Source organism: Orussus abietinus, unplaced genomic scaffold, assembly GCF_000612105.2.
Source record: "Orussus abietinus isolate OABI.00-Male unplaced genomic scaffold, Oabi_2.0 scaffold44, whole genome shotgun sequence".
In the NCBI taxonomy this organism is placed as follows: domain Eukaryota; kingdom Metazoa; phylum Arthropoda; class Insecta; order Hymenoptera; family Orussidae; genus Orussus; species Orussus abietinus.
Genome location: NW_019394518.1, coordinates 561745 through 574339, shown reverse-complemented (window position 1 = coordinate 574339; position 12595 = coordinate 561745). Strand labels below are relative to the sequence as shown.

Genomic DNA, 12595 nt, shown 5'->3' with positions numbered 1-12595 from the left:
GCTGTTTCTATTTTAGATGTATTTCTATCTTGCATCGTGTAAAATACTGTAAATCATATCAGGTGATAGGATCACAATACAAAACAAGCATAACGTCAGTTAGAGCACATATTGTAGATGCCAATAAGTATATAAACCGCAACACGAAGTGGAATTGAAATCGAGCCATAAATTGTGCATGTAACCACGCGAAATTGTTGAGGAAGCAAAGATGTATCGTCGTATTGGACCGACTCCTCTTCTCTCCTGCATCTTCCTCCTACCGTCAACTTCTCTTTCCATTTAACGCCCTCTCCGTGTCCCGACAAATCGAACGAACGTCGTTCTCAATCGCGATAAAAGTTTCTTCCTTAACGAGTTCCGCTATCCCTTTCCTTCTAGTTTTCAGTTACACTCTCATACACGACCAAGGAAGATTAATCCATGTCAAAAAGAGCAGTTAAATTCATTGCCACGACTTTTCTGCAGGAAACGAGAAATTAACTTCTTCTATTCGTCTTTTGTTTAATAATAGGTAGATGCGACGTAGAATGATTTACGTAATAAAGAAATAATACGCAGAAGAATAATTGTGCATTTTTTTTTATTTATGATGTTAGTAGTCTTTTAATGAATTTTTACAGGAAAGACATGTTTATAATATTTTTCAAAAATTCCCGAATCACAAACGAATGGGACACTATATTCGGTTAATATATACATACCTTAACTTTATGAATATTACGTATTAAAAGCAATAAATTATTAATTTAAATAGAAATTCTCATAATTCTTTTAGATTCGTACAAATGTTGTCGGGATTTTTAAATTACTGGAACATTCTCGGTTATATTACTCGTACTTAAATTCTCGAAGATTTAAAAACGCTACCTGTCCATGAGCCATCTCTCACTCACTGTGCACATGTGTAGGCATGTGGCGCTACCTAGCATCAGTAATCTGAACGTTATACATCTGAATTCTATGAGTAACTTACAATTGGCCAATTAGTACCCTACCTTATCGACAACGGTTCCCGGGGATCTGGAATGTTCCGCTCTCTACTTCCAAGTGGCGCAAGCATCGCCTTCGGACCGGCGCACTGCCGGAACGGAAGAACATATGTTTGAGCAGTCGCGCATGCGCAGTGACCGCTTCCGCGACGTACCTAGCCATCTTTCCAGTCAAGCAAAAGTGATTGTTTTTCAACTTTAGTCTTATTTAACTGAACTTTTATTAATGTCAGAGCCACAGTCCGCGCTTCTACTACGAAAACAATTAGCAGGTACCCTGAAAGATCAGGTTAAGTGTTAAGTGTAACCGGGGAGTGGGACGAAACCTTCTTAAAATCCGAGTCATTTTTAGGGGCGAAACCTCGCGAGCGACCTCGCCACCGCCGTCGCTCTGGCAGGGATTCCTTTGTGACTGATTGTCGGTCCTGAGATTGTCTCTTAACTGGTCTTTCACCGAAGATCGAGCCACAGTGTCGGTTTCTTCGTCATTCTTCGGCCCTACGCCCCGATCGGGATGTGAAAATCAATACAGCGCGACCCGTGATTGTGTCCCCCATGAATAACGTGTTAACCTAGCAATCCCTCTCTCGATGAACAGTCTTCAAATATTCTTCGATTAGGTTCCATCCCGACGCGGAAATCTTGCCCCGACGATAATGCCACATCGCCGTTTATTTATAGACCTCGAGCGATTCCCGTGCCGAGGTGCTAGAAGGAAAAAGTTCGCCCCGCGCTTGTACACGACTCGAAAGTTAAGTCTTTCTTCATCTCTCGTTTCCGTCCCTGTCGAGATCGACGTGACGTAGAACGCATCCTCGCTTTTAATTTACACGAGATTTCTTAATGTTCGATCTTAGCTGACAAAGTGCCAATCTGCGGCTTCCCTTCCCACCTTGCGTCGTACTCGTTTCTGAACGACTACGTCAAGTATCTCGTGCTCGGCCCGACACGTTAACTCGTATGGCATCGTCTAGGTGTACCTAACCTAACTTTTCGGTGCCAGGTTTAACAAACCAAGTTCACCGTTTTCGTGTCCTTGACGCTTACCGAGGTTAATTGATGAGAAAAGACCTAACCGACATAACCTGAAAAATCATCCATGAGTGACTTGTAATTTTGGAAGAAAAAAGACCTTTTGACAATGAAGGTCGATGAAATGCATTTTAACTCGTTACATATTTTTCTTGCTTGAACAAGTTGCTTCGAATCAAATTTGTGATTTTCTTCTCAACTCTTATAATTGAAAAGATTTAATTGAATACTGAAAATCAATTACTCGTGCATGATTGATAATTATAAGGATTAACGAAGAAGTCTACACTTGAAGATCAGTGAAATCGTTTTGGACTTATTAGACGATGTATATAACATATTATTTGGAATTAAGAGTATGCTTCTTTATAATTTTAACCTTAGGTTAGAAATTCAAAAATTACTAACAAGAAATTGTATATCCTAGCACAGATAGTTTGTTTTATGCTTTTTTAAACTAGGAATATCAGTCTGTGTAACTAAAACATTTACTGAAAGACAGCTGCTATATATATATATATATAGCGATCTAATATAATGTGCTTTTAATTTTATAAATGTGTACGAGGATCATGCTTTGTCGTTATCCCTGCCTTTTGTTTACATTGTTTTGTAGATATAGATAAATAATTACAAGTTTACTTATGATATATTTTGTAATTGATTTTATTTTTCTTGTAAATGAATTCATCTAATCTGTTTTATTTCTAAGTTCGCTTAACTATATGTGATAAAACGTAATGGTGCTTATTATCATATCATACATATAACATTATGATTATAATTTAGTCCATTTCAGTGTTAAAAATTAAATTAAATTAAAGTTAAATGAAATATTAAACCAGACACTAAAAAACAATTATATGTTAATGATGGCAGATTCTTTCAATGCTTGTAGTTACGAGAAACGTTGATCTTCAGTCATCGACAATGAAAGCTTTAGATTCTGTTTTCGAAAGTGTATTTTCTCTCAGAGAGATCAAAATGATGAGAAATTAAAGTTAGACTTCTTTATTTTAAATCTCAATTTATGTTTATTTTTCCTTGGTAAAATAATTTTTCTGTTATTCAATACATTCATCTATGCAAGGATAAGGACAACAATTCGATCGTGTGGATCATTCCAATGATGTCTAACCATCATGTAAACATAATGCACCCACATTGTTAAATGTGACTAATTTCCACGCATTACTTTTTGTTTATTAATTATGTTGTAATATTATATTTAAAAAGAAAATGAGCACCGAGCATATTCAATTTTTCTTTGCGGTAAGCATATTATTAATATACCTATATTTTTTATTACAGAATTAAATAAAAACCCAGTGGAAGGGTTTTCAGCAGGCCTCATAGACGACAATGACATATATCGATGGGAAGTGCTTATTATTGGACCTCCGGATACGTTGTAGTAAGTCTATTTTACTAATAGAGTAACCTTGAATCGTTATGAGATTTTTATAAGAAAATGTATCTTTTTTAATGAAACCATAATTATCTTAAACCTCATTATAGCGAAGGTGGTTTCTTCAAAGCACATTTACAATTTCCCAAAGAGTACCCGCTCAGGCCACCAAGAATGAAATTTATAACAGAAATATGGCATCCCAATAGTGAGTATATTACTCAGAACTTTTGAAATACATATTGCAATACTCAGCATATGACATTGTACCATGTAACGTTTTGAAAATGCTTGATAACATTCAGGCAAGGTTTTTGCATCAACTTATTTTTTACTGGTAATAGTAGAATATACATTAGCAAATATGAATATGTAAAATATTTATAAAGTAATAAGCACTCATTTCCTAGCATTCGTTGTAACCAACTGAAGTAGGAAAGTATGAGTATAATCGTCTATGTTTTTGTCATAGTTGAGAAAAATGGAGATGTGTGCATATCGATTCTGCACGAACCTGGGGATGACAAATGGGGATATGAAAAAGCATCGGAGCGATGGCTGCCCGTTCACACGGTTGAAACAATTCTCATTAGTGTCATCAGCATGCTTGCTGATCCAAATGATGAAAGCCCAGCTAATGTAGATGCCGCCGTAAGTTAATTCTTTTTTTTTTTTAACCCAATTATACGTGTTTAAATTATAGGCCATTATAACTAAATGTAAAATAAGTTCAAAGACACGAAGGTAGCTCAGTTACATATGCTATTCGTTATAGAAAGAATGGAGGGAAAGTTATACGGAATTCAAGCGGAAGGTGGCAAGGTGCGTCAGAAAAAGCCAAGAGGAGTGTTTGTAGGGGAAGAACAAATATTCAAACGGAAAGACTTATTTAATTCTGGTGAGATCGCATGCAAATCGCAATTGTTTGCAATAACAGATTACCACCGCTTTGGCGTCATATTCGTAACTAGCAAGATATCTAACATGCGCAGGGAAGCCGTAAGCACTGTAAGAAGGAAGCAGAAGTTCAGCATTAAGCTAACAAGTAACAGTGCCACTAAAACGGATTAAGCCTGACCCATCCTTACGCAGAGAGGGAGAAAGAGAGAATAGCAAGAGAGAGGGAAAGAGAGAGAAACGACCTCACGCTCTGTCGAATCCCTGGACCACCGCCGCTGACATACCGTCTATCAACACGAAGAATATAAGAATACACGCGCAGCTCACGTTTTACATGATAAACAGCTAAACACTAATTTACAACTATACATAAAACAAGAAAATCATCTGTACGAATACTACCGTAATATTAATAGTTATTGTAAACTTAACCCCCGCCCAATGGCCCTCGTCCCCTGAGCCCGACAGCCCCGTCACCATGTAATTTAAAAGAATATGTTTACGTTTATCACTCAATAATAATTCCTTAGCGTCGTTTCGTATTTTCTTACTTTCGTATATATAAATAAATTTTTGTAAAGTCAAAAATACGGGAAGCAACAATTGTCGGATGTATGACAGTGAAAAGGAATGAAATACATACGAATTACTATGGATACAATGATACTGATATCGAGTAACATGCATGATATATCTCAGCGATAAGAATAATTATATAACACTTTTGCCGAACCGTAAGTTGCCAAAATAACGAATTCTAACTAGAGTTATGGTAATGATAATTAGTCGATTTAACGTTAAGCGTATGGCTAAGTACACGCTGTGAAACTTTGTACTTGTTCTGCTATGTACGCTAACTGCAGGAGTGGCTCATCTTCCCTCTCTTTGCACTCTAACTTGCGGTTCTACTATTACAGAGTTAGGTTGAGATTTCAACAATTTTGTCCAAGTATATAACAATATTGTCAATTAAATTCTAAAACACCGACGATCTTACTAAATTTCTCTTTGTGCTTCTCTCGAAATTCATGTTCGTCTAGGCTGTTCGAAGAATAGATGTATTGTGATCTGAGAAAAGAGATTATTGTTTCTTATTATGTAATGGCATGCTCGAAATAGAAGCGTCACTTTTTATCCGTGTACAACTATTAAAAAATGGTTACCCTTCGTTACGCGATAGGTCTCGCAAGAAAGTGTATTTTGCTAAGTATTTTAAATTTCACTATGATTTAAAGTATTGTTTTAATTAATCGGAGATATTTGCAGAATGTTAAACACGTTTGCCGAAATGATTTCTGCCTTGTATGATCCCAGTCTTCGTAACATTATATTAATTTTTATTAAAGAAAGACATTGCGTTTACCGAATAAAAATGCTCTAGATAATACAGAATTTCAAGCGTGTGTTAGCTACAATCTTAAACGCTGCGTAATTTATACTAACGTCAAAGTGAGAACGTGAATTATCTTTCGCTGAAATAAAAATATATAATTTGGCGGCTTATATAAACTATTTGTGATGGCGTGAATCTATAATTTAATGTCTGTTTCTACAAATTGTATGGAATTTTTTTTGCAGTTTTTGTTAAGGAATTTTACAAACGCAATAAAACGCAACTTCATTGAAAATCAATACATCACAATGTAAGACCATAAAATTCATGTGATATTTGAAAATTATATATTAACAATGAGTATTCTTAAAAACATGATACCTAATATGTGCACGTTTTTTGTCAACCAAATCATCAGGTACAGTTGAGTGCGAACACATCACGTAACGAGCAGCTTATTCCTAATTAATAATTTAAATATATTATAATTAGTAAATATAGAAGAACTATACGTAACAGGTTTAGGATACCGCACACGCGTATACTCATTAATCAGCAGTATATGATGTATCTAGGGCATTAATAGGACTGTCGCTCTTATAAAGTGTAATAACACGTCAAAATTAAGATATTAAACCTTTCGGAATATTTTTTATGCTTCTTACGATATTCATTTGTGTAACAAACATAGGCTCATTCTTTCTAGAGATGAGTTGAGAAATTAATCATGATCCGCCATTCTGAATTACACCCGTGCTGCCATCTACGCAGCAGCGAGCACCTAGTGCATTACTTTATACGCAGTTGATGGCGACAGAGGGATCGAAACCGTTCACGTCTCTACATTTCCAACAATTGATGAACCACTGTTCTAGACAGAGGTGAGTTGGGAGATTGCTTGCGGGCAGGATCGTGCGATCGCATACTGTGCTGCCCTCTGGTTTCGTACGTTAGCTTTCACCGTTTTTTTTCCCCAAGGGCGGCGCAACGAATTTCTGATAGGAGCTCGTGCACTCGCGATGGCGGTACCATCTACCAGTCGCCATTGGCGGCTCACGTACTCGTGATGGTAATACCATGTGGCAGTTGACGGTGGTGGCTTACCTACGCTTACCGACACTGCTCGCTTTTGATGGTAAGGGAAGAACACTCGTGACGCTCCATTTGACTTTATCTACTTATCTACTACTATTAAGTACATTGTTGCCTCGAAGTGGACGTGATGCGGAACTTTGTGGCACGCGTCGGTGTCGCGTACAGAACTCTCGTGCAGCGCATCTGTGTGAGTACGATAGCTCCTAGAAATCTTCGCGCGTCCCAACCAACCAAGCGGCAAGCTACGGGTCGAGACGCTGAGTATGTGTGCATTCGGCGCTACAATCGACAAGTATGTGTGAGACTCGAAAACTGCGAAAAATCCTCCCGAGGCTTACCCAACTGCGGATATAAGCCGAGTCATTTCACGCATGATTATTACATTTCCCTACCTGTGTTATCCAGCGTTTCTAGACGTTTCTAGAGCGTTTTTGAACGTCTTCGAACGTTCTCGAGCTGTATCAACCGTTATCGAGCGCTTTTCGAGTTATTCGAGCGTTTTCGAGCATTCCTCGATCATTTTCAGAGCAGTTTCGAGCGTTTACAAGCGTTATCGAGCGTTTTTCGACCGTTTTTGAACGTTTTCGAGCGTTTCTCGATCATTTTGAGAGCGGTTTCGAGCGTTTTCGAGCATTTTAAGACCGTTTTTAAGCGTTACCGAGCGTTTTTCAACCGTTTTCGAGGGTTTTTAGAGTGTTTTCGATCGTTATCGTGCGTTTCTCGAGCGTTGTCGAGCATTATCGATCGTTTTCGCGCGTTTTTCAAGTGTTTTCGAGCCTTATCGAAGGACGTACAGTGCTGTTGCGTGTTGTTAAGTGCAGTAGAGTGCCGGAGAGTGCCGTAGAGTGCCGTAGAGTGCCGTAGAGTGCCACAGAGTGCTGGAGAGTTGCCGGAGAGTGCCGGAGAGTACCAGAGAGTGCCGCAGAGTGCCGTACAGTGCCGCAGAGTGCCGGGGAGTGCCGGAGAGTTGCTGGAGAGTGCCGGAGCGTGCCGCAGAGTACCGGGAAGTTGCCGCAAAGTGCCGCAGAGCGCCGGAGAGTGGCCGGGGAGTGCCGCAGAGTGCCGGAGAGTGTCGGAGAGTGCCGGAGAGTGCTGGAGAGTTGCCGGAGAGTGCTGGAGACTGCCGGAGAGTGCCGTAGAGGTACGGCAAAGTGCCGGAGAGTGCCGGAGAGTGCCGGAGAGTGCCGGAGAGTGCCGGAGAGTTGCAGCAGAGTGCCGGAGAGTGCCGGAGAGTGCGGAAGATTGCCGGAGAGTGCCGGAGAGTGCCGTAGAGTGCCGGAGAGTGCCGGAGACTGCCGGAGTGTGCCGGAGAGTGCCGTAGAGTGCCGTAGAGTGCCGGAGAGTACCGGAGAGTTGCCGCTGAGTTGCCGGAGAGTGCCGGAGAGTGCCGGAGAGTGCTGGAGACTGCCGGAGAGTGCCGCAGAGTGCCGGAGAGTTGCCGTAGAGTGCCGTAGAGTGCCGGAGACTGCCGGAGTGTGCCGGAGAGTGCCGTAGAGTGCCGTAGAGTGCCGGAGAGTACCGGAGAGTGCCGGAGAGTTGCCGCAGAGTTGCCGCAGAGTGCCGGAGTGTGCCGGAGAGTGCCGGAGAGTGCCGCAGAGTGCCGGAGAGTTGCCGGAGAGTGCCGGAGAGTGCCGCAGAGTGCCGGAGAGTTGCTGGAGAGTGCCGGAGAGTGCCGCAGAGTGCCGGAGAGTTGCCGTAGAGTGCCGCAGAGTGCCGGAGAGTGCCTACCTGACCAAATCTTACCTGACCTACCTGACCTATCCTAACCTGACCTACCTGACCTAACCTAACCTGACCTACCTGACCTAATCTAACCTGACCTACCTGACCTAACCTAACCTGACCTACCTGACCTAACCTAACCTGACCTACCTGACCTAACCTAACCTGACCTACCTGACCTAACCTAACCTGACGTACCTGACCTAACCTAAAGTGACCTAACAAAGGCGCGCTGATTCGAGTGCTACAGCACTCGAATGCATTATAATGCACTCTACGGCATTCTACGGCACCCTACGGCACTCTACGCAACTCTACGGCACTCTCCGGCAATTCTCCGGCACTCTGCGGCACTCTGCAGCACTCTCCGACACTCTGCGGAAACTCTCCGGCACTCTGCGGCACTCTGCGGCACCCCTCCGGCAGTCTCCGGCCCTCTCCGTCACCCTGCGGCAACTCTCCTGCACTCTCCGGCACTCTCCGGCACTCTCCGGCACCCTCCGGCACTCTGCGGCAACTCTCCGTCACCCTGCGGCAACTCTTCGGCACTCTCCGGCCCTCTCTTGCACTCTGCGGCACCCCTCCGGCAGTCTCCGGCCCTCTCCGTCACCCTGCGGCAACTCTCCTGCACTCTCCGGCACTCTCCGGCAACTTTCCGGCTCTCCCCGGCACTCTCCGACACTCTGCTGCAACTCTCCGGTACTCTCCGGTACTCTCCGGCACTCTCCAGCACTCTCCGGCACTCTCCGGCAACTCTCCGGCATTCTGCGGCACTCCCCGGCACTCTGCGGCAACTCCCCGGCACTCTGCGGCAACTCTCCGGTACTCTCCGGCACTCTCCGGCAACTCTTCGGCACTCTCCGGCACTCTCCGGCACTCTCCGGCACTCTCCGGCACTCTTCCGCACTCTCCGGCAACTCTCCGGCACTCTCTGGCAACTCTCCGGCTCTCTCCGATACTCTACGGCACTCTCTGGCACTCTGCGGCACACTACGACAACTCTCCGGCACTCTCCGGCACTCTGCGGCAACTCTGCGGCACTCTGCGGCACTCAACAGCACTCTAGGGCACTCTAGGGCACTCTACGGCACTCTACGGCAACTCTCCGGCACTCTCCGGCACTCCGCGGCACTCTCCGGCAACTCTCCGGCACTCTCTGGCAACTCTCCGGCACTCTCCGACACTCTCCGGCACTCTGCTGCAACTCTCCGGCACTCTCCGGCACTCTCCGGTACTCTCTGGCACTCTGCGGCACTCTACGGCAACTCTCCGGCACTCTCCGGCACTCTCCGGCACTCTCCGGCACTCTCCGGCACCCTCCGGCATTCTCCGGCAACTCTCCGGCACTCTCCGGCACTCTCCGGCATTCTCCGGCACTCTACTGCACTTAACAACGCTCAACGGCACTGTACGGCCTGCGATATGTCTCGGAAGCACTTGAAAAACGCTCGAAACCCTTCAAAAACACTCGAAAACGGATGAAAAACGCTCGGTAATGCTCAAAAACGGTCTAAAATGCTTGAAAACGCTCGAAACCACTCTGAAAATGATCGGGAAACGCTCGAAAAACGCTCGATAACACTCGAAAACGCTCTGAAAATGCGTGAAAACGCTCTGAAAATGATTGAGAAACGCTCGAAAACGTTCGAAAACTGTCGATAACGCTCGAAAGACGCTCGGTAATGCTCGAAAACACTCGAAAACCCTCGAAAAACGCTCGATAACGATCGAAAACACTAGAATATCACTCGATAGCACTCGAAAACGTTCGAAAACTGTCGAAAAACGCTCGATAACGCTGGATAACGCTCGAAAAACGCTCGATACAGCTCGAAAATATTCGAAAACGCTCGAGAACGCTCGAAAAACGCGTGAAAACGCTCGAAAAACGCGTGAAAACGCTCGATAACGATCGAAAATACTAGAATATCACTCGATAACACTAAAAAACGCTCTGAAAATGCGTGAAAACGCTCTGAAAATGATCGAGAAACGCTCGAAAACGTTCGAAAACTGTCAAAAAACGCTCGATAACGCTTGACAACGCTCGAAAAACGCTCGGTAATGCTCGAAAACACTCGAAAACGCTCGATAACGCTCGAAAACACTCGAAAACGCTCGAAAAACGCTTGAAAACGCTCGAAAAACGCTCGATAACGATCGAAAACACTAAAATATCACTCGATAACATTCGAAAACGTTCGAAAACTATCGAAAAACGCTCAATAACGCTAGTAGGGAAATGTAAAAATCATACGCGAAATGACTCGGTTTATATCTGCAGTTAGGTAAGCCTCGGGATGATTTTTCGCAGTATTCGACTCTCACGCATACTCGTCGAGTGTAGCGCCAAACGCACACATACTCAACGTCTCGACCCGTAGCTTGGCGCTTGGCTGGTTGGGACGCGCTAAGATTTCTAGGAGCGATCGCACTTACACAGATTCGCTGCACGAGAGTTCCGTACACGACACCGACGCGTGCCCCAAAGCTCCGCATCACGTCGACTTCGTGGCATCAATGTACTTAATAGTAGTAGATAAGTAGATAAAGTCAAATGGAGCGACACGAGTGTTCTTCCCTTACCATCAAAAGCGAGCAGTGTCGGTAAGCATAGGTGAGCCCCCACCGTCAATTGCCGCATGGTATTACCATCCCGAGTACGTGAGCCGCCAACGGCGACTGGTAGATGGTACCGCCATCCCAAGTGCGCGAGCTCCTATCAGAAATTCGTCGCGCCGCCCTTGGGGGCAAAACACGGTGAAAGCTAACGTACGAAACCAGAGGGCAGTACAGGGTGCGATCGCACGATCCTGCCCGTGAGCAATCTCCCAACTCATCTCTGTTTCGGGCTGCTACCACCGCTAAGTACGCCACGCGGCCGGAGAGGGCAGTAGGTTCGCGAGGTATGCCATCGGCGAATAGCAGTGTCCATACACGAATAAAGTTTGCGCTCGCGAAGATTTAACGAAGCAAATTCACTGCGAATGGGCAAACCAACCCGCACAAAAGATGTACAATATTTAATTTCGATTATGATTTGATAGCGTTACAAAAAGATCACTCTGTATAGTATGTAACGGGTACGTAATGTAAGTAAACATTAGATACTGTCAAAAGAGGTTAGTTTGATGGAAGGAACGACGTGATTTTATCGAGATACTCAGTGATAAGACGATATGCTACTAATTCAAACTTGTTTTATCTTGATAGTAAATTTTTTATTCCCATTTTCTTATGAAATTTACATTAAGTATTCGAATTAATCGATAGAATCTTGTCAATACCCATACCGTTAAACCAGATTTTTTAAGAATTAGATTTTAATGTTTATCATTCATAAGAAAGGATTAATTTGCTTATTTATCTTCCAGATGTAGACTTGGAGTGATTTAAAAGTTGTGTAAGCATAGACAGCACAATGGCAGAGACACAAACAGTAACTGGAAGTAACCAGGATTTCATAGCCGAATGCGAGGAGGAATTTGCACATCGTTATTCAGAAAAGGACAAAGACTTCATGGCAATTTACTCGGCAGAACCAAGAAAACCACCAATTGTGGACCCATGGTACAACAAGCCTCGCAGACCCGCAAGCGAATGGAATCGTCAAAATCAAAATCGCCGTAATCACAATTGGGATCGACGGCATCACGACAGGAGCGAAAGAATAGAGCGATACGCTGGCAAGCATCATATGTACCACCGCAATACCAAACCGTATTAACGAGTAATATCTTAAAAATAGGACGACCGTGTTATGTGATTCATTTACATAATTTTGTCACTAATAAATTCGTAATGATTTATATTTGTACATAAGTATATATGAGTGTTCATCTTTTTACCAAATAGTCTTACTACCGTAAGTTCGAAGACAAGAAATAAATTTAATAAATACTCTTTAACATGTTGACTGCCACGTCACCCATATCCAGGTGACATAGCATTAAAATAAAATGCACCTGGCAGTCAATATCTTTATAGAAATTAGGAAATGATTATTTCACCGAGTCTTACAAACAAGATTCCACTGTGATGAACAGGAGATCGATTCTCTCTCAACACAGGAAGGAACGGATTAAAAGGAAATAATGAACAAGCATGGCACGT

General features: G+C 43.4%; 2 protein-coding genes across 7 annotated transcripts; both read left to right on the top strand.

Moving 5' to 3' along the window:
* The first annotated feature begins 1126 nt into the window (after positions 1 to 1126).
* LOC105694160 (ubiquitin-conjugating enzyme E2 G1) lies at positions 1127 to 5624 on the top strand. Of its 5 annotated transcripts, none has more exons than XM_023432607.1 (6): positions 1127 to 1264; positions 3336 to 3438; positions 3548 to 3640; positions 3905 to 4083; positions 4208 to 4330; positions 4425 to 5624. In XM_023432607.1, the coding sequence occupies exons 2-5, from the start codon at positions 3387 to 3389 to the stop codon at positions 4286 to 4288; spliced, it is 405 nt and encodes a 134-aa protein (XP_023288375.1). In that variant the 5' UTR covers positions 1127 to 1264; positions 3336 to 3386; the 3' UTR covers positions 4289 to 4330; positions 4425 to 5624. The 5 variants fall into 5 exon arrangements, with proteins under 5 accessions (XP_023288375.1, XP_012269990.1, XP_023288376.1 ...); XM_012414567.2 differs by having other exon boundaries at positions 3543 to 3640; XM_023432608.1 differs by lacking the exon at positions 1127 to 1264 and adding an exon at positions 1443 to 2043.
* Positions 5625 to 11357: 5733 nt separating this feature from the next.
* Positions 11358 to 12307, top strand: LOC105699185 (RNMT-activating mini protein). 2 transcript variants are annotated; one of them, XM_012424001.1, is made up of 2 exons: positions 11358 to 11565; positions 11857 to 12307. In XM_012424001.1, exon 2 carries the CDS (start codon positions 11904 to 11906, stop codon positions 12207 to 12209), a length of 306 nt encoding a protein of 101 aa, XP_012279424.1. In that variant the 5' UTR covers positions 11358 to 11565; positions 11857 to 11903; the 3' UTR covers positions 12210 to 12307. The 2 variants fall into 2 exon arrangements, with proteins under 2 accessions (XP_012279424.1, XP_012279416.1); XM_012423993.1 differs by having other exon boundaries at positions 11359 to 11574.
* The last annotated feature ends 288 nt before the right edge of the window (positions 12308 to 12595 follow it).

Excerpts from the sequence above, each read along its gene's own strand:
- LOC105694160 (XM_012414567.2), top strand. The coding sequence starts at position 1,219 with ATGTCAGAGCCACAGTCCGCGCTTCTACTACGAAAACAATTAGCAG. Across the intron at positions 1,265-3,335 it reads ACTACGAAAACAATTAGCAG|AATTAAATAAAAACCCAGTG; the intron begins GTACCCTGAAAG and ends TTTTTATTACAG. Across the intron at positions 3,641-3,904 it reads AGAAATATGGCATCCCAATA|TTGAGAAAAATGGAGATGTG; the intron begins GTGAGTATATTA and ends TTTTTGTCATAG.
- LOC105699185 (XM_012424001.1), top strand. The coding sequence starts at position 11,904 with ATGGCAGAGACACAAACAGTAACTGGAAGTAACCAGGATTTCATAGCC.